A 21,515-nucleotide genomic window follows, 5' to 3' on the forward strand; every position below is an offset into this window, starting at 1 on the left:
CAGCTCAAAGTGTCCAAATCATTTTTGGTCCCAAATGTCACTGGTAGACACTGTATGAAGAATTTGAAAATCAGATCGATGTGAAGAACTGAAATCATGGTCTCAATGTTCTAACAGAAAGAATTGTTATGTTACGTTCCAAAAAAGTCAGTGTGACGGCAAACAGCAAAGTTTTTCCAGTAATCAAACTCTTTGACGAAGCTGGACAGTCCAGACAGCATCACTATGGTCAACAATAAACCGGTTCACATGATTCAGATGTGTTGATCAAGCCCTGCCTGGCATCATGGTTAGTATTTACTGGAACAACATGCTGGAGTGTCGCCAGTGTCTGACAGGCCAATGTTGCCAATGCGTTCGAGAAGGTGTGCGTTTGGAGGGAACGAATCAATGCTGGGCATCATGGTTATGATGACGATAATCCAGCTGGCAGAAACCCCATGTTGAGTGGCAGAACTGGAGTACAGACAATAAAACGAAAGATTTCTTTACAAGATTCAAAGAACATGAAATCCCGCTGACCACTTCCACAGCTGCTGCTAAGAGTTTTACACTCAAGAACTCTTAATGCGACATGCACAAACCAGAAAACTTGGCTCTGTCAGCACGATCCTGGCAATATGAGGACGAACAGAAACCAAATCCAGCCCCTGAGAGTCCTGTTATGGGCCGGGCAGATCCCACACTCACTGGAGCTGCTGTAGGGCACATGGCTGCCAAGAACAAACTGCTGAAGATGTCACACTGAGATTTATTAGCCTCAAGTTAAGGTTGCCAAACGACTTAACCTCAATCGATCAATCAAATTTTGGTGCGACTTGGCAGACTATAAAATGGGTGGGTGGGTGGGTGGATGGATGGATGGGTGGGTGGATGGATGAGTGGGTGGAGGGATGGGTGGGTGGATGGATGAGTGGGTGGAGGGATGGGTGGGTGGATGGATGGGTGGATGAGTGGGTGATGGATGGATGGATGGATGAGTGGATGGATGGATGAGTGGGTGGGTGGATGAATGGGTGGATGGATGGATGGGTGGATGGATGGATGAGTGGGTGGGTGGGCGGATGGATGGGTGGGTAGATGGATGGATGGATGGATGAGTGGATGGGTGGGCGGATGGATGGATGGATGGGTGGGTAGATGGATGGATGGGTGGATGGATGGATGAGTGGGTGGGTGGATGGATGGGTGGGTGGATGGGTGGATGGATGGGTGGGTGGATGGATGGATGGGTGGGTGGATGAGTGGGTGGATGGATGGATGAGTGGATGGATAGATGGATGAGTGGATGGATGGGTGGGTAGATGGATGGATGGATGAGTGGGTGGGTGGATGGATGGGTGGATGAGTGGGTGGATGGATGGATGGATGGGTGGATGGATGGATGCATGGGTGGGTGGATGGATGGGTGGATGAGTGGGTGGATGGATGGATGAGTGGATGGATGGATGAGTGGATGGATGGATGGATGGGTGGTTGGGTGGATGGATGAATGGGTGGATGGATGGGTGGATGGATGTCTAGATGGATGCTTTAATGTAGGATTTTTTTAATTCCAAAAATGTAAATTGAGAAAACTTTGGAAATCTAAAATCAGGATCATTTGATCAATATTTTTAAGTGTACAAGCCTAAGTGGAAAAAAGACTTGGTTTAAAACGCTCAATTTATATGGATTTATTTTATGCTGCCTTTATGAACCTCACTAAGTTTTGAGTGAATAGACTTTCGATGGACAGAAACCTCTCAGTTTGCATTACAACTATCTCAATCTGTGTGTTTCGATGATGAACAAAGGTCTTAAGTGTTTGGAACGCCAAAATGGACGACAAGTTATGGCTAAACAAACCCTTTAATGGGACAAACTTTCACCAGTTTAACTATGAGTGAGTGGGTGGGTGGATGGATGGATGAGTGGATGGGTGGGTGGATGGATGGATGAGTGGGTGGAGGGATGGGTGGGTGGATGGATGGGTGGATGAGTGGGTGATGGATGGATGGATGAGTGGATGGATGGATGAGTGGGTGGGTGGGTGGGCGGATGGATGGGTGGGTAGATGGATGGATGGATGAGTGGGTGGGTGGGCGGATGGATGGATGGATGGGTGGGTGGGTAGATGGATGGATGAGTGGGTGGATGGATGGATGGATGGATGGATGGATGGGTGGGTGGATGGATGGGTGGATGGATGGATGAGTGGGTGGGTGGATGGATGGGTGGATGAGTGGATGATGGATGGGTGGATGGATGGATGGATGGGTGGGTGGGTGGGTGGATGGATGGGTGGATGGATGGATGAGTGGGTGGGTGGATGGATGGGTGGATGAGTGGATGATGGATGGGTGGATGGATGGATGGATGGGTGGGTGGGTAGATGGATGGATGGGTGGATGGATGGGTGGGTGGATGGATGGGTGGATGGATGGATGAGTGGGTGGATGGATGGGTGGATGAGTGGATGATGGATGGGTGGATGGATGGATGGATGGGTGGGTGGGTAGATGGATGGATGGATGGATGGATGGGTGGGTGGATGGATGGGTGGATGGATGGATGAGTGGGTGGGTGGATGGATGGGTGGATGAGTGGATGATGGATGGGTGGATGGATGGGTGGATGGATGGGTGGGTAGATGGATGGATGGGTGGATGGATGGATGAGTGGGTGGGTGGATGGATGGGTGGATGAGTGGATGATGGATGGGTGGATGGATGGATGGATGGGTGGATGAGTGGGTGGATGGATGGATGGATGAGTGGTTCGGTGGATGGATGGGTGGATGGATGTCTAGATGGATGCTTTAATGTAGGATTTTTTTAATTCCAAAAATGTAAATTGAGAAAACTTTGGAAATCTAAAATCAGGATCATTTGATCAATATTTTTAAGTGTACAAGCCTAAGTGGAAAAAAAGACTTGGTTTAAAACGCTCAATTAATATGGATTTATTTTATGCTGCCTTTATGAACCTCACTAAGTTTTGAGTGAATAGACTTTCGATGGACAGAAACCTCTCAGTTTGCATTACAACTATCTCAATCTGTGTGTTTCGATGATGAACAAAATTCTTAAGTGTTTGGAACGACAAAATGGACGACAAGTAATGGCTAAACAAACCCTTTAATGGGACAAACTTTCACCAGTTTAACTCTGCATGAGTCAAAATGGGCCAAAAGTGAACGAAACACTCAGCACTGACTTATTTGCTATAAACATCACAAATCACATGACTAGAACAAGAGGAATCTTTGATATGCCCATCATCCGCTGACTCATCCGCTGCGTGCCAATCCCAAAAGAGTCTCCGCCAAGACTTGAGCGCACACACACCAGATCCAGATGGCACTGTTACACAACCAGCCCCTCCAAAACACACACTTGAGACGCGAGATCGGATATCAAGGTTCTGGCAGAGGAGTGTGGACAGGAATGGTGGTGGTTTTCCAGCCTGGGGTGGGCAGCAGGTCAGGGCGAAGGACTGGGGTTTGGAGGAGAGCAGGGTTTACTTTCACAGGTGTAAAGACGTTCTGCCGCCCTCCAGGCAAAGGTATTTATGAGTTTGCACAGGCTTGGCGTCCCGCTGGAGATCAGGGTGGAAGGCGTGGTGGAAAAGTCCTGGAATACCAGGTGCGAAGGCATTGTTACGCCTACAACATCCAATGGAAACTTTTTTAGTTTTTTTTTCCCCTAATGGAAAAAGAGATATGATGCACTGCAAAAGGGATTTTCCTTGTCAACATTTTTGGCTTCTTTTCCAGTAGAAATATCTTGAATAAAGATACTAGGATTAGGTATGCACCGATACAAACATTTTGGCCGATAACCGATAATTCTTTATATTTGAAATAACCGATATATTGGCCAATAAATCTAAATCCAATTTTTTTTAAATGTCTGAGACCCTGATCACAAAAATAAGAGTCTCACCATTAAAATCCATGTCCCAAACACACAATTATTATGTTCTCATTATGATTTTATGTAGCTGATATTATGCTGATGAACCGTATTTTCCTTTTTTGAAGTGGTTACAATCATATTTCAAGCAATTAAAGCCATCATTATGAACAGTCGCATCTGAAGAGTCTCAGCTGAAGGAAATAATACATTATTAATTGGCTTTAATATATCGGACAAATTTTATTATCGGGCCGATAACGATAACATTAAAAATGAACATATATCGGCATACACCGATATGGCGTTCTGCCACCCTCCGGGCAAAGGTATTTATGAGTTTGCACAGGCTTGGCGTCCCGCTGGAGATCAGGGTGGAAGGCGTGGTGGAGAAGTCCTGGAATACCAGGAGCGAAGGCATTGTTACGCCTACAACATCCAATGGAAACTTTTCCCCTAATGGAAAAAACTCAACATCTTCCTCAACATTTTTTGGCTTCTTTTCCAGGAGAAATACACTGTAAAAAAAATTATATGATCAATAAGTTATGACAACATATGTTTTTACATTGCTTTAACTCATCAAAATAAGTTAAGCAATAAAAAAAACACAATAATAATAATAACAATAATAATAATAAATATATATTAAATAAATTAAATATATTAAATATAATATAATATAATATAATATAATATAATATAATATAATATATATATATATTATTTAATAAATGATGTATTACATATTCTAATAATTTTATTATTTATTTATAAACAAATATTAAGACATTTTATTAAATAATACAATTAAAATACAATATATAAATACATTTTATATTATATATAAATATAATTTTTCACTCATATTCATGCAATCTCTGAGCTGCATAATTTTTTTTTGTAATGTCTATCCAATGCTTTTCACATCAAACAATTGACAGTTTAATGTAATTTAAGTTGCAATGACTTAAAAATCCAAGTTTATTGTACTTAAAAAATTTAAGGCAGCAACTTTTATTTACAGTGTATCGAAGCATTCTTGAATAAAGATACTAGGATTAGTGATGCACCAATTTTGGTCGATACCGATAACCGATAATTCTCTATATTTGAAATCTGATAACAACCGATGTATTGGCCGATAAATCTAAATCCAAATTTTTATATAGTTTTTGAGAGTCTAGCGCTAAAGTTAAAAAAGATCATATATCGTCCGATACCGATATGGTTGCTGATATCTCACGCATCCCTAACTAGGATCCAAAACATCATAAGAAAGGAGGTCTTGTTTTCTGAGAAATGGTTTAAATGGATTTAGTTCGTGATTCAAATAATAAAAAAATAATAAAAATTATTATTTTGATCCCTTAATTTGGATCCATTTATCAGAAAACGAGATTTTTATGGATATCAAGTAAATGTTTTGGATATTTCTGTTCGGAGAGATGCCAGCGGACAGGAAAAATGGAGACACCCAAGTGTAAAACGAAAAGACGTGTAAGATTTCTAAATCACCATAGACACGGGTTTTGTTTTCATAATAATATTGGGATACAGAAGGATTCTTCAACGGTGAGGTCAAGTCGATCATACACCTGTTGTAGGCCCTGGGCAAGGAAAAACCATTAAAAGGTGTGTTATCTTTCACACACCTGGTTAGCCCTCAGCTACAGCTCCCAACTGGGCGCTCAAGTCCAGATCTTTTCTCACAGGGAGTACTGTAAAGATTCGAGAGCTCAAACTGACCTTTGTTGGCTTCGTGGCACCTTTAAAGGGGACCTAATATGCAAAATTCACCTTTACATGGTCTTTGAACATACAGTAATGCATACAGAGCATAGGATAATAAAGTAAGCTGTGACATATTATACCCAAAAATTCTTCATACAGTGACTACCAGCAAAAAATGATTAATAACTTTGACCTGATCATGTTCTGCTGAAGTGTGTTTTCTTTAATTGCTAATGCTCTTTTTACACACAGACTGAACAAAATGAAGCATTGCTTGGTGATTGGTTGAGCTAAACTGGTATTGGTTTAAACTGGTACTGGTATCTAATTGTGTAGTTAAATTTAACAGCTGACAGATATTCAACATCATTCATGTGTGAGACAGTCTAACAGAAGGACGGACAAAACCAGTCAAATATCAACTGAGTTCTGCTCAATAAACTGAGATAATGTGAGAAATGTTGAGGGTGTCTGAACACATTTTGGTTTAACTGTACATGTGTGTCGGCAGTGTGACAACCACCCTATAATGGTAAAAATCCACCCACTCTTTATTTAATATTCACCATAAATCATAAACAGCGTCTCAAAATGAGTCGTTCACATTTTCTATACATTTTCTATATATTCCTGATGTCAAGTATCTGATTCCAGATTTGGAATCGATTTTCTATTTCCAACCCTTATATACTCTAAAAAAAAAAATATATATATATATATATTTTTTTTTTTATATATATATATATATATATTTTTTTTTTTTTATATATATATATATATATATATATATATATATATATATATATATATATTTATTTTTATTTTTTTATTTATTTTTTTTTTATTTTTTTTCCCAAATCCTGGTTTGAGCCTTTTGGGTAATTTATTTATTTATTTGTTATTTTTTAAGTGTTTGGGTAGTGTTTGTGTCACCAGATCCTGGGTCAGATGTAACAACCCAGTGTTTGGGTAGTTTTTGTGTTACCCAGATCCTGGGTCAGACGTAACAACCCAGTGTTTGGGTAGTTTTTGTGTTACCAAGATCCTGGGTCAGATGTAACAACCCAGGGTTTGGGTAGTTTTTGTGTAACCCAGATCCTGGGTCAGACGTAACAACCCAGTGTTTGGGTAGTTTTTGTGTTACCCAGATCCTGGATCAGACATAACAACCCAGTGTTTGGGTAGTTTTTGTGTTACCCAGATCCTGGATCAGACATAACAACCCAGTGTTTGGGTAGTTTTTGTGTTACCCAGATCCTGGGTCAGACGTAACAACCCAGTGTTTGGGTAGTTTTTGTGTTACCCAGATCCTGGGTCAGACGTAACAACCCAGTGTTTGGGTAGTTTTTATGTTACCCAGATCCTGGGTCAGACTTAACAACCCAGTGTTTGGGTAGTTTTTGTGTTACCCAGATCCTGGATCAGACATAACAACCCAGTATTTGGGTAGTTTTTGTGTTACCCAGATCCTGGGTCAGACGTTACAACCACGTGTTTGTGTTACCCAGATCCTGGATCAGACGTAACAACCCAGTGTTTGGGTAGTTTTTGTGTTACCCAGATCCTGGGTCAGACGTAACAACCCAGTGTTTGGGTAGTTTTTGTGTTACCCAGATCCTGGATCAGACGTAACAACCCAGTGTTTGGGTAGTTTTTGTGTTACCCAGATCCTGGGTCAGACGTAACAACCCAGTGTTTGTGTAGTTTTTGTGTTACCCAGATCCTGGGTCAGACGTAACAACCCAGTGTTTGGGTAGTTTTTGTGTTGCCCAGATCCTGGGTCAGACGTAACAATCCAGTGTTTGGGTAGTTTTTGTGTTACCCAGATCCTGGGTCAGACGTAACAACCCAGTGTTTGTGTAGTTTTTGTGTTACCCAGATCCTGGGTCAGACGTAACAACCCAGTGTTTGGGTAGTTTTTGTGTTGCCCAGATCCTGGGTCAGACGTAACAATCCAGTGTTTGGGTAGTTTTTGTGTTACCCAGATCCTGGATCAGACATAACAACCCAGTGTTTGGGTAGTTTTTGTGTTACCCAGATCCTGGGTCAGACGTAACAACCCAGTGTTTGGGTAGTTTTTGTGTTACCCAGATCCTGGGTCAGGCGTAACAACCCAGTGTTTGGGTAGTTTTTGTGTTACCCAGATCCTGGGTCAGACGTAACAACCCAGTGTTTGGGTAGTTTTTGTGTTACCCAGATCCTGGGTCAGACGTAACAACCCAGTGTTTGGGTAGTTTTTGTGTTACCCAGATCCTGGGTCAGACTTAACAACCCAGTGTTTGGGTAGTTTTTGTGTTACCCAGCTCCTGGGTCAGACGTAACAATCCAGTGTTTGGGTAGTTTTTGTGTTACCCAGATCCTGGGTCAGACTAACAACCCAGTGTTTGGGTAGTTTTTGTGTTACCCAGATCCTGGGTCAGACGTAACAACCCAGTGTTTGGGTAGTTTTTGTGTTACCCAGATCCTGGGTCAGACTTAACAACCCAGTGTTTGGGTAGTTTTTGTGTTACCCAGCTCCTGGGTCAGACGTAACAATCCAGTGTTTGGGTAGTTTTTGTGTTACCCAGATCCTGGGTCAGACTAACAACCCAGTGTTTGGGTAGTTTTTGTGTTACCCAGATCCTGGGTCAGACGTAACAACCCAGTGTTTGGGTAGTTTTTGTGTTGCCCAGATCCTGGGTCAGACGTAACAATCCAGTGTTTGGGTAGTTTTTGTGTTACCCAGATCCTGGGTCAGACTAACAACCCAGTGTTTGGGTAGTTTTTGTGTTACCCAGATCCTGGGTCAGACGTAACAACCCAGTGTTTGGGTATAGAGTGTAACTAGATTTAAAAAAAAAATTATTGAATTCATATTTGACATTTTTCCCAGACATTGTTGATAATCGTCTGGTAACTGACTGTTATAATCATCTTCGATATATGATAATATCGTCCATCCCCATTGCACTTCTAGGGACACCTAAGACTCCTTTTAAATCTTGTAACACTGTGCATAATTTGCCCTCTTTAAGTCTTAAACACACAGTTTTAGTCACTTTGAACTGGTACTGAAACACATGCCCACATGGCCATCACTGAAATCACTGCATCGGGTGTGCTCAATGCAAAACACAAAAGGTTTATCGATGCAAACCATGAATAAACTCTGAAAACCAACAAACAGCAGAGATCAGGTTCAATCAGATGATCTCATGAGTGAGAAATTTCAAAAAGACGCTGGAACAGCAAAGCCTGTTGGGTAAGAGTTGTGGTTGGTTTAACAATGCTTTTATTATGTCACTCTCAGGAAATCATTATCAACAGAATCAGGAACGTCGGAAAGTGCCAGAAGTCTTAGACTAAATAAGCTTTTCAAATTACTAATGGCGTTTATTTGCAGTAAGCAGCCAGAAGCAATCAATGTCTGAGGAATGAGTTAAAACCCCTGTGGTCTAAAGAGAAAAGAAACAGTCAAGCTTCATTAGAACTAAAACCTGCTTTATATACAGAACTGTTAATTAACTTTTCCTGTTAACTTTGCGTATTCCTGATAATTTACTTACCCCCACGTCACCCAAGATGTTCATGTCTTTCTCTCTTCAGTCGAAAAGAAATTAAGGTTTTTGAGGGAAACACTCCAGGATGTTTCTCCATATAGTGTCTTCAATGGGGTCCAACGGGTCGAAGGTCCAGATGTGAGTTTCAGTGCAGCTTCAAAGTCTCAACACGAACCAGCCGAGGAATAAGAGTCTTATCTAGACAAACCAGCGGACATTTTATAACAAAAATAAACATTTTAACCACTAATGCTCGTCTTCCACTAGCTGTGATGCGACACACATTACGTAATCGTGTTGAAAGGTCAAGCGTGACGTTGGCGGAAGAACCGACCTAGTGTTTACAAAGCGAACGTGCAAAGACTAAGTCAAACACCATTTACAAAATAAAATAAAAGGTAAAATAACGTTTTCGGACGATTTGAAGTTGGAGAAAATGAAAATTTTCACCCTACTCTACATTTTCCGTCTACGTCAGGTTACGGCCTGACCGTTCAACGTCATTACGTAACGAGTGAAGTCGCCGTGGACGTGCCAGACGAGCATTTGTGGTTAAAAAGCATATAAATGTTTATTTTTGTTATAAAAATGGCCGATGGTTTGTCTAGATAAGACTCTTATTGCTCGGCTGGATCGTGTTGAGACTTTGAAGCTGCACTGAAACTCACATTTGGACCTTCGACCCGTTGGACCCCATTGAAGTCACTATATGGAGGAAAATCCTGGAATGTTTTCCCTAAAAAACCTTAATTTCTTTTCGACTGAAGAAAGAAAAGCATGAATATCTTGGATGACGTGGGGGAGAGTTAATTATCAGGAAATTTTAATTCTGAAGTGAACTACTCCTTTAAACAACATACACATAGGATGAAAATGCAGAAATCCATGGTTGATTGTGCATCACTTTAGGATGGAGCTGGTGAGTTCTGCACACAGCGCTCAGAAACATATTAAAAGCCTGTAAAGACCGCAGAATTCATTCAGAGGCCCCAAAAAACCTGCAAGGACTCGTTCCAACAGCAGCTTAATGACACCTGCAGAAGTCAACATCACTCCAAACGAGCCCTGGCGCTCACGGACAACACGTCCCGCTCGATAATTAATTGGTTATTCTACATGACATCTCGAAGGTAACGGCACATACACTCCCAAACACAAGCTGGCCCTTCACCTAAGGCAGATGTTGCGCAGTGAAGTCTGCATAACGTCTAAAGCAAACGCACACGAATGCAGTACAGAGTGACCAGGAGCCTCATTTATAACCGCTGCGTCGCACAAAACACCACTTCCGCCAGTTTCAAGCATAGACTGTAAAAAAAATATGGGCGTGACGTCACCCGTAGAGTTTCTGAAGAGCGTTTTTGAAGCCCAAAGTGGGCGGAGCCGGTCGTCGCCATCTTGGCCGCGCGTCACTCCCGGATAAACGGAAATATGCAGCGAGGCGGATTAGCTGAGGTGACGTGACGCTAACAGACAGCAGACAAACGGCTGGTAGTGACATCATCGGAAATCCACCTGTCACTCAAGTGGCCACGCCCTTAATTATGCAGAACTTTAAGGCTTAATATAATTTAAACGGATAAGTTATAAAAACATTCACCCTCCTCACAGTCGTCATGAAGGGCAAGATTAGCTATATAAACCAAAACCACTTTTTGTACCAGGCTGTAAACATGTTTATTTCTGCTGTAAAGTTGGGCATTTTAACATGGGGGATTATGGGATTGAGTCTCTTTTGGAGCCGGCCTCTAGTGGCCAGTCGATGAACTGCAGTTTAAGTCACTTCAGTGTTGGATTCAAGAGAGAGACCGTAAGATTGCCGCTTGCTTCCAACGCACAAGTTGTGATTTATAAAAAACAAGCTTGACGGGAAAATGTGCGCACCTGTAAGTAAACTCTGACCCTTGCGTACGAACATTTTAGAGAGTTTGGCGAAACTAGGGCTGTCAAAATGGCTGAAAAGCTCAATTCAAATTTCCCTCTTAAATATTAGCAAAATTATCTGCAAATTCTAAAGGCAATCCTTAATAATAAAGAGAAAAAAGTACTGTTTAGTCTCCTGTGTCCACAAGAGGGCGCAAGCGAGCGCAATGAGCAAATATAAACCAAATCAAGCATTGCATCTTTTATTGAAATGAAATGACATTCACTTTTTCAAGTGCATTAACGTTTGAAACAATTGTTTTTAAATAAAATATAATTTCCTTGATGTGCATGCAAGGAAAATTAGGTTACAATAGTGCATAAAAACAGTACAAAAGATTCTATTTCAAATAAATGCTGTTCTTTCGAACTTTCTATTCATCAAAGAATCCTGAAGTAAAATTGTACACAACTGTTTTCAACATTGAATATAATGAATGTTTGAGCATCAAATCATCATATTAGAGTGATTAAATTCTGAAGGATCATGTGACACTGAAGACTCACAGGAATAAATTACATTTTAAAAAGCCTTGGTGAGCAGAAGAAACTTCTTTTAAAAACACTAAAAATCCTATCGATCCAAAACTTCTGACTGGTAGAGTGAGTCCGAATATTTTTTGGCAACATTAGCGCAACATTAGCAAAACACAGCGGCTACGACGGACAGGAAAAATCCTTGTGTCCTCGATATAAACCCAACAGATGGCCGTCTTTCTCGTGTTCTCCATGTTCCACGATGAGATGCCAAAAGTATCGCCGTTTATCATTTCCGAAAGAATTAGCGAGTTCTGCTAAGTGTCTTGTTAAGGAGCTGACAGCGGCCCTCCTGAGGAAGCACACCGATCAGCATTACGGTGATTTAGACTCATTCAGCGGCTGTAAAACTTCATCCAGAACACATGTGCAACAACACACCAACAAGCAGCATCCTAAAGCGTGAACTTTGACCTAAAGCACTGCATTGGGATCTGATAGGTGTGTTGTGAACTTGAACGTTCATTTTTGGCTTCATGGTTTGGCTTTACGCGGCCTTCCCTCGGCACATCTGGCTACAGCGCAGCGTGTCGCTAACCGTGTGCAGTTGCTGAACATCTGCTTCTGATATTGTGTACTTGGTACATTCTGAAACCCATTCCTGTCCCTCGTTTGTCCTGCTTCTGTCGCTCATACCGGCAGAACGCCACATACAGTCTAACCAAAGATGATTCAGACACCAGATATCATTTGTGTTATTTTTCACTAGTGTGATCAGGACACTATAGTTCATTTATGTAAGTGAGGAGAGCAAAATAAAGTAAACTGTGACATATTATACCCAAATATTCCTCATACAGAGACTACCTGTGACATTTAGGATGATTCGGACACTTTGAGCTGATCATGTTTTGCTGAAGTGTGTTTTCTTTAATTGCTAATACTCTTTTTACACACAGACTGAACACTATGAAGCATTGCTTGGTGATTGGTTGAGCTAAACTGGTATTATCTAATAGTGTAGTTAAATTTAACAGCTGACAGATATTCAACATAATTCATGTGTGAGACAGTCTAACAGAAGGACGGACAAAACCAGTCAAATATCAACTGAGTTCTGCTCATATTTCATTACCATTTTCTAAACTATAGCGAATAAACTGAGATAATGTGAGAAATGCTGAAGGTGTCTGAATATATTTGAGTTTGATTGTATATTATTGTACATAACAGGGCTGCCAGCTTTTGAGTTTAGCTTGGAGTGATAATTATGGATGGGGGGGGGGGTGATTTGCTTGTGATTTGATTCTGATTTTGATTCAATATTTCAGGTACAAAATCAGGGAAACAACAAACACCCCTTTCCTACAATCGACTAAAAGCTCTCATTCATAACCAATGGATAAGAAGCTTTTTCTTTTTTTGATAAAATGTACGCCAAGATACGGAAGAAATGATCTGTCGTAACACTGGACACAATACACTAGTTAAAAAGCCGCAAACAAAACACTTGATGCCGCTTAAATGCCAAACTGTGTTCGTGCTTTATTAAACCGGTTCGACAAGTTCATTGCCAGACAGACCAATTAAAAAAATTAAATAAATCCTGTTACTTTACTCCAAGAAGCTGACAGCCAATCAGATTGCCTGATCAAAAAAAGTCCGAAAGCTTGCCTCTTGTCCCAAAAGAGCTACATTACAATTACTAGCATACTTGGTAAATGCTTTTTTATTTTTATCAACACAGAGTACTAGAAACCTTTGACATTCCAAATTAGTGTATATGCTAATTGTACACTCGGCCAATCACAGTATCCCTGGATCTCACTCAGCCAATCACAAGACCCTCTGCAACAGACTCAGCCAATCACAAGACTCTCTGCAACAGACTCGGCCAATCACAAGACTCTCTGCAACAGACTCAGCCAATCACAAGACTCTCTGCAACAGACTCGGCCAATCACAAGACTCTCTGCAACAGACTCAGCCAATCACAAGACTCTCTGCAACAGACTCGGCCAATCACTAATGCCCTTGCTGAGCACAGCCAATCACCAGTGTCCACTCCACTGCCATATATGGGATGAGGTGATGTCATGAAGAGAGGTGTGTTCAGTAGATGATCTCTCCTCTTCAATGACATTAATTACGCTTATTAAAAACAACAGGACAGAGAGTAATGATTTACGGTCCGGCTTGACAGACTGTTCTGCCAGCTTTCTGCTGAAAACACATCATTGAATAACAGAATCCCATTGAGCAGCACCAGAGACATACATTCATCAAGAGCCACGTCCGTCAGATGAGACAAAACCCCTCAGCATCACTGCACTTACCAAGAGCGCCACCATGTGGTTCAACGCAAAACTACAGACAGCTGTGTGAAAGCATGTTTGTGACATGATTGCACCAGGAGCGGATTCACAAAACATTCTTAACAATAAAACTGCTATTCTCTTCTTATTTTCTAACATATCTTAAGAATTTTCTAATATATATATTTTTTCTTTGGATTTTTCTAAAGACAAAACTTGAGAATTTTAATTCCTGAAAAGAATGTTTTTTTTTTTTCAAAATCATCATAAATAACTTCTTAAACTTAACTTGGATAACCTCCAACTTCCCAAAGGTAAGATGTTTAATTCATTCATTGGGTTGTTTTAAACACTAAGCATGACGCCCCATCTTGACACAGGCTTGTTCAAACATACATTTAAAATACACGTCACATTAGCAAACACGTCGCTGAGCGCTGATGAAAATAGCGCATGCTTATTAATAGGGACGCACCGTTATGAAAATTTTGGCCGATACCGATAACCGATAATTCTTTATATTTGAAAGCCGATAACCGATACATTGGCCGATAAATCTAAATTCGAATTTTTATATCATTTTTGAGAGCCTGATTACAAAAACAAAATGTTCATGATTAAAGTAGGGGTGTGACGGTTAGTATATAACCGTGAGACCGACGGTTATAGTTGAACACCGTCATTACAACTCTATAACCGCCAAAACCGTGTTATTAAAATATTTTTTACAAACATTTTTTATCATAGAGAATGTTTAAATACTAATTAAAAACAATTGTTAACAGTCTGTGTTATTAATGGTATACGTCGTTTCCAACTGTATTTGATTCTTTGCCAAGCGACCGCCAATCATTTGAGATAGAAATAAAAGCTATGATATAGTGATGTGCCATCATTATGAGATTTATTAAACAAATGAAAAACATTTGCAATAATAAACATTAGTAATGAACATTTGCAATCGGGAGACATAATTTTTACCACTTCATTAAGTTTTGCTTTGTAGAAAGCATTTCTTTAAAACGAATTTCGTTTTGTACAAATTGTATCTTAATTTTAATAAATGTTTCATCAACCAATTGCATGTATTTAATAAATAAAAAGCAAAGGAGACAATATAATAACCGTGACATTGAGGCTCCGATGCGCCGCGTTCACTTGCATTGCATTGTGAACTAGAGCGCATCTCGTCGTAAATGAATGAAACTCAGCGTAGGCCTATGCCTCATACATTAGCATTAAATATCTTTGCTGCATCCTTTCTAGAACAGACAAGGGCTTTCTTGCGGCTCGCATCAGCAGAGCATTGCATCGTCCATAGACCGCAAAACAATCAGCGGATGGCGGGCGGGTGCAGCTTTGAAATCTGGTCAAAAAACGTTGGTGCGGATGATGATGAGTTTTGTGATGCGGTTGCGGATGAACTAATACCCCCATCCGCGTATCTCTATTGATAACAACATTGAACACTACACAAATATTAATTTTATTCAAACTAAGTTGTCCTATAACAGACGTCGCACCCCCCCCCCCCCCCCCCCCGTGTGAAACCGGCACACCCCTAATTGAAAGCCACGTCTAAAACACACAATTATAATATTCTCATTATGATTTTATGTAGCCGATATTAACTTAACTGTATTTTCCTTATTTGAAGTGATTCCAATCATATTTCAAGCGATTCAAATCCATCATGTTGAACAGTGTGTATCTGAAGAGTCTCAGCTGAAGGAAGTAATACATTATTTATCGGGCTGATAACATTAAAAAATTAACATAAATCGGCCGATACCGATATGGTGGCCGATATAGGGCCCTATAATTTCCGCGATCACGGAATCGCGGACGGAATCGTGGAATTGTCAAATTAACGCGGAATCTAGTGTCACCGCGGAATTTTGCGCAATTTTACATATTTGGAATAAAATTCAGTTTTTGTGTGGGAGAAAAACGTATGTCTGAGGAAAATCGCATATTACTGAAAGAATGAGCAGAGAGAGAGGCCCGGTCGCGCGCGCGTCTTCAAACTGTCTTGCTCTCTCTCACTCCCTCGCGCTTATTAATCTAAATCAATTGAGAATTGACACAATGGTAAAAGATCGGAAGAACGAAGTTTCACGTGGAGTATTCGGATATTTTTTTCCTGAATTAGGCTACCGCTGGGTGTGAATTGTGCAAAAAAAAAACTTTTTTACCTTGCCTTCTTCTCTGAAAAGCGTTCCGCCCATTCAGCTGACATAAAAAACACTTTCAATAAACTAAACAAAACCTATCCAATGATGAAATGTTTTCTGTGTTGACAAATCTTGTGCGATGTCCTAACTGCCGGGATAATCACACAACGCGTACAAGTCTGCTAATGTCGATTCGCGAACTAATGACTCCTTTGAACCGATTCACTTTAATGAATGGTTAAAACAACTGATCTGTCCAACACTGAATCGGTTCGGTGTATAACAAAATCGGTAACACTTTACAATAAGGTTCCATTTATTAAACTCTAGTTAACTAGATCAGTTAACATTAACTATTAATAAAGTGCACTTCTACAGCATTTATTCATCTTTATTAATGTTAATTTCACCATTTAGTAGCCTACATTATTTAAATGAAAAGTTGTATTTGTTAACATTAGTTAGCTTAATGCACTGTGTGAAGTAACATAATAAAAATACAGGGTTAGGGTTAACTAAGATTAACAAAGATTAATAAATACAGTAACAAATGTATTGCTCGTGGTTCATGTTACATTCACTAATGTAAACAAACCAAACCACATTTAACACCTCTTAAAATGAGAATTTTGTTTGTTACCTCAATAAATGTAGGGTCATTCCTATTTTATTTGTGTACATTTTAATCATTAACATTAAAAACACTATTTTTATGACTAAAATAACAGTAAAGGGTAAAAAAAAAAACTGAATTCCCAAAAATTAAAACGGAAAAAACGGAATTTGCAAAAATTAAAACGGAAAAAACGGAATTTGGGAAAAAATAAAACGGAATTTGGGAAAAAATAAAACGGATTTTATAGGGCCCTACCGATATATCGTGCATCACTACTTATTATGATTCTTATGGCAATCTACAGGCGGAATTACAATTAATTACATCCATACAATGAATCCATACTATCATGTGTACCTTGAAATGCAATGTCGCTTTGGATAAAAGCGTCTGCCAAATGCATAAATGTAAATGTACAATCATTTAACGATAAAGCTTTTCAGCACAAATGAATCCAGAGACTCACGCTCTTCTGAAGACGGTTCTGTTCTCCCGATGTTTGCTGAACATTTTGGGCAGGAGCTTCAGGGTGACTTTGGCTGCTCTTGCTCTCCTGATCATCCACATGCCCTTGAAAGAGGAAAAAGAAGTGAGTTCCTTTTGAAGTGGAACTTCGACGTCGCATCTTGCAGTTGAAGCCGTTAAGAACGGCCTCAGCGTTTCCGACCATGACGTCACGCTCATATAAGAGTGTGTGAGTTATGTCCTCAGCTTTTTTGTCTTCAGGAGCCGCTTTGTCTGTGTGTGCCCGGCTCCCATGCTAGAGACACAGGTTCTCTGGAGCGGGTTTAGTAGGACCGGTTACATTTGGTGCCGTGACCCGGATCGCACTCACCTCCTTCGGGTGTCGACGGCTGCCGAGCAGGAGCGCGTCTCTGTTGGACTGTTGACTCAGTCGAGCGGTGTCCTCCAGAAACCTGTAATCTACATGAGCGGACCGTTATCTTCAACAATAACTCATCACATTCATTAAGCTGTGTAACTACCACACCGTGTCCTAACCAGACGCGATAAGACTCCAGTGACAAATAATGTGTCTGTCCACACTAGACGCGACTGCGAGATGTGTCAAAATAAATCAAAACCCAATCAGAACAGCGTGTGGGCGGAGTCAGCCGATTAGAACAGCGTGTGGGCGGGGTCAGCCAATCAGAACAACGTGTGGGCGGGGTCAGCCAATCAGAACAGTGTGTGGGTGGAGTCAGCCTATCAGAACAGCGTGTGGGCGGAGTTAGACAATCAGAACAGCGTGTGGGCGGAGTCAGACAATCAGAACAGCGTGTGGGCGGAGTCAGCCAATCAGAACAGTGTGTGGGCGGAGTCAGACAATCAGAACAGCGTGTGGGCGGAGTCAGCCAATCAGAACAGCGTTTGGGCGGAGTCAGCCAATCAGAACAGCGTGTGGGCGGAGTCAGCCAATCAGAACAGCGCGTGGGCGGAGTCAGCCAATCAGAACAGCGTGTGGGTGGAGTCAGCCAATCAGAACAGCGTGTGGGCGGAGTCATCCAATCAGAACAGCGTGTGGGCGGAGTCTCACGGCACCAGAGAGTAATCTTGACGGCACTCGCAAGAAAATGGAGAAGTATCTACATAATCAAATTCACAAATATTACACCATTTAAACATTATTCAAATACATAGGCTACTGAGTTACTAGAACAATCTCTGTCAAATAATACACTTGTTTGTTCACAGTTTGAACGTTCTTGTTTCCATGTGTTTAATTTCAGGATTTGAGGTGAATTATCCATTGTTGCTTTTACAGCCTCAAAGCTGGAGCACTAAATGATATTCAGAGTCACATGACACGCTTTTAACATTAAATAAAGCACATAAACAGCGCCTGAGATTATCATCGCCACACTTTGTGTTTGTTGTTCCAGCGCGACGTCGCAGAAAAATAGAAACCGTTTCTAAAATAGAATCGTCGCGTGTCGCCGTCGCGGCTGGATAGGACACACACTCTGATCAACATGGAGAAGAAGCTTTTATCGCGCGTCGTGTGTAGTTAGCACACGGTGTCAGGGTTTCTGTAAAGACGGCTACAGATACTCACCGTTGAGGAGGTTGATCTCATCAAATTCAGCGAGAGGGACAAACGTGGTCTTGTCCCGAACACCACAGCATCCCGACGCCATCTTGTGCTGCTTGACACAAGCCAAACTGCTCAGAGAACAGAAACAGAGCTCAGAACACACACACACACACACACACATTCATGAATAAACAAACAACACAACATACACACTTAAGGCCCGGCTATACTTTAGTTCTTCTCATGAACAGAAATGCGGGCGGCTGAAGAATACTTTGGGCTTTAAAGTGGACAGTTGACATATTGCTATATTTGTTTATATTTATGTTTTACTTGTTATATTTCTGCAATAAATATATATATATGTGCATTTATTTAATGTGTATTTTACGTTATCATATGTTAACATGACATTGTAGGTGTGAGTGAGTGAGTCTGTGTGTGTGAGTGAGTGTGTGTGAGTGTGTGAGAGAGAGAGAGTGTGAGTGAGCGTATGTGAAAGAGTGAGTGAGTGTGTGTGTGTGTGTGTATGTGAGAGAGAGAGAGAGTGTGTGTGTGTGTGTGTGTGTGTGTGTGTGTGAGTGAGTGAGTGAGTGTGTGAGTGGATTATTGACATGTTTTTCTTGTTAAATTTCTGTAATATATATACATTTATTGAATGTGTATTTTACGTTATCATGACATTGTGGGTGTGTTTGAGAGTGTGTGTGTGTATGTGAGAGAGAGAGAGAGAGAGAGTGTGAGTGAGTGTATGTGAAAGAGTGAGTGAGTGTGTGTGTGTGTGTGTGAGAGTGAGTGAGTGAGTGAGTGTGTGTATGTGAGAGAGAGAGAGAGAGTGTGTGTGTGTGTGCGTGTGAGTGAGTGAGTGAGTGAGTGAGTGAGTGAGTGAGAGTGTGTGTGTGTGTGTGTGTGTGTGTGTGTGTGTGTGTGTGTGTGAGTGAGAAAGTGAGTGTGTGTGTGTGTGTGTGTGTGTGTGTCTCACCTGCAGGTGTGTTTGTTGCAGCTGGGACATCTATATTTGGCCTCTTCAGTCTCACAAACATCACAACTGAAGTCGTCGAGACACAAACACAAGAGGATTTATCTAAACGTTTGCTCATTTTTAATTACTAGTGCAAAATGCCCGTGCAAAATTAGTTTTTGTGTGTGTTTTTAGTAATTGTTGGTTTGGTGCCCGTGAAAGAGACTGTGAACGCATTGAATTCAGGGAGCAGGCTAGGTTACTACAAATGATGGCTGTGAATAAACTATAATATTATATTATATATAATATTAATATAGTATACCACCATCTTCTAAGTGCTAGTGCAAAATGCCCGTGCAAAATCAGTTTTTGAGTGTGTTTTTAGTAATTGTTGGTTTGGTGTGTTTGAGTGCTCATAGTTACAATTACACAGCAAAAGTTCAGTGACATTTTTATTTGTGCATGGTAGAAAGCACACAGTGAACTCCGAGAAAACACTATGCTTGAGGAAACAGTTTGTGTATAGGCAACTACAAATGATGCCCGTGAAAGAGACTGTGAACGCATTGATTAGGATATGTTTAGTTGGTGAATAGCATAGGCTACTATTACACAGTAGCGATAGCGTTAAGCGCACCAGAATGAAATATAATATTCAGAAGTAAACAGCATAGCTGACTTAGGCTACAGATTCAGTTAACATCCACAAATGAATAAGCGCCTCGATTCAGGGAGCAGTGCAAAGTGCCCTCGCAAAATCAGTTTTTGTGTGTGTTTTTAGTAATTGTTGGTTTCTTGGTAAAGAAAACACATTTTTACTCCAATTAATCAAAATGGATTTATCACGTTTTGGAACCAAACTATAATATTCAGAAGTAAACAGTGTAGCTGACAGATTGTCAGAATGTTTATTTTTAAACCACAACCTTCTTGGGGCTTCTTTGACCGATACAACTCTCTAGTGTCAGAATGTTTATTTTTAAACCACAACCTTATAAAAATGATATATTTAACGATATCTTTAGCATTTCTCATCCAAACAACGTCAAACTTGGCACTGCACTTACTCGTGACCGTAGCGAGACACCTGTCAAGTTTGAAATCCATCGGACCAACGGTTCGAGAGATATGTGGTTAACACACACACACACACACACACACACAGACAGACAGACAGACAGACAGACAGACAGACGGACAGACGTTTCTGTAATTTATAGATAGATAAATTAACTTTGTTTATATTTAAAATAGCGATCAAACAATCTGGGTTTCAAATGTCAGACAATCGATATATGAATGCTGATATAAGCGGAATACACTAATGTGCATAAAGCAATCGAGTTAAAACACGCAGTTTGATGTTAAACGGTGAAACCATGGTTAAATTTACTATGGTAAGTTACTGATCTTATGTCTAACAGATGTTTAAGCCGAATTTAACTGTAGACAAGCAAACATATACGACAATACCAGCAGAAACACTAACGTACACAGATGTAAACAGAGAAACACAATCACTATGATTTACCCTACATTATATTACACATTTACACTGTTTACACTGAAGAAACTGACCTCGACAAAGCTATCTTGCGCTTAACTCCTCTCCGGTCATCATCTGCTTCACTGTTGTTGTCCATGACAGGCAACATATTCACCACATCAACACAGATTTAATATGGATTTATTCATGTGTTTCTATCTGACCAAAACACTGAACATGTGTTGCTCCGCACACGCGTCTGCCGTAATCCGTGTTCTTTTTACGACAGTTTACGACACACGACAGTCGGAGCGTCGAGCTGCCTGAAACTTTTTATTTATTTATTTATTTATTAA

The 21,515-nt window shown here is 40.6% G+C and overlaps 1 protein-coding gene across 2 annotated transcripts in view; it reads right to left on the bottom strand.

Moving 5' to 3' along the window:
* Nucleotides 1-21,446, bottom strand: part of znhit6 (zinc finger HIT-type containing 6) — a 42,148-nt gene extending 20,702 nt beyond the window's left edge. For both annotated transcript variants that reach the window (XM_079848311.1, XM_079848312.1), the window contains exons 1-5: nucleotides 21,252-21,446; nucleotides 19,692-19,757; nucleotides 18,731-18,837; nucleotides 17,510-17,598; nucleotides 17,141-17,244 (exon numbers count right to left, since the gene is read on the bottom strand). In XM_079848311.1, the coding sequence (XP_079704437.1) occupies nucleotides 17,141-17,244; nucleotides 17,510-17,598; nucleotides 18,731-18,837; nucleotides 19,692-19,757; nucleotides 21,252-21,328 (443 nt within the window). In that variant the 5' untranslated portion in view covers nucleotides 21,329-21,446. The remainder of the gene's footprint in view (nucleotides 1-17,140; nucleotides 17,245-17,509; nucleotides 17,599-18,730; nucleotides 18,838-19,691; nucleotides 19,758-21,251) is intronic.
* Nucleotides 21,447-21,515: the final 69 nt, after the last annotated feature.

Source organism: Squalius cephalus, assembly GCF_949319135.1.
Source record: "Squalius cephalus genome assembly, chromosome: 18".
Classification (NCBI taxonomy): Eukaryota; Metazoa; Chordata; class Actinopteri; order Cypriniformes; family Leuciscidae; genus Squalius; species Squalius cephalus.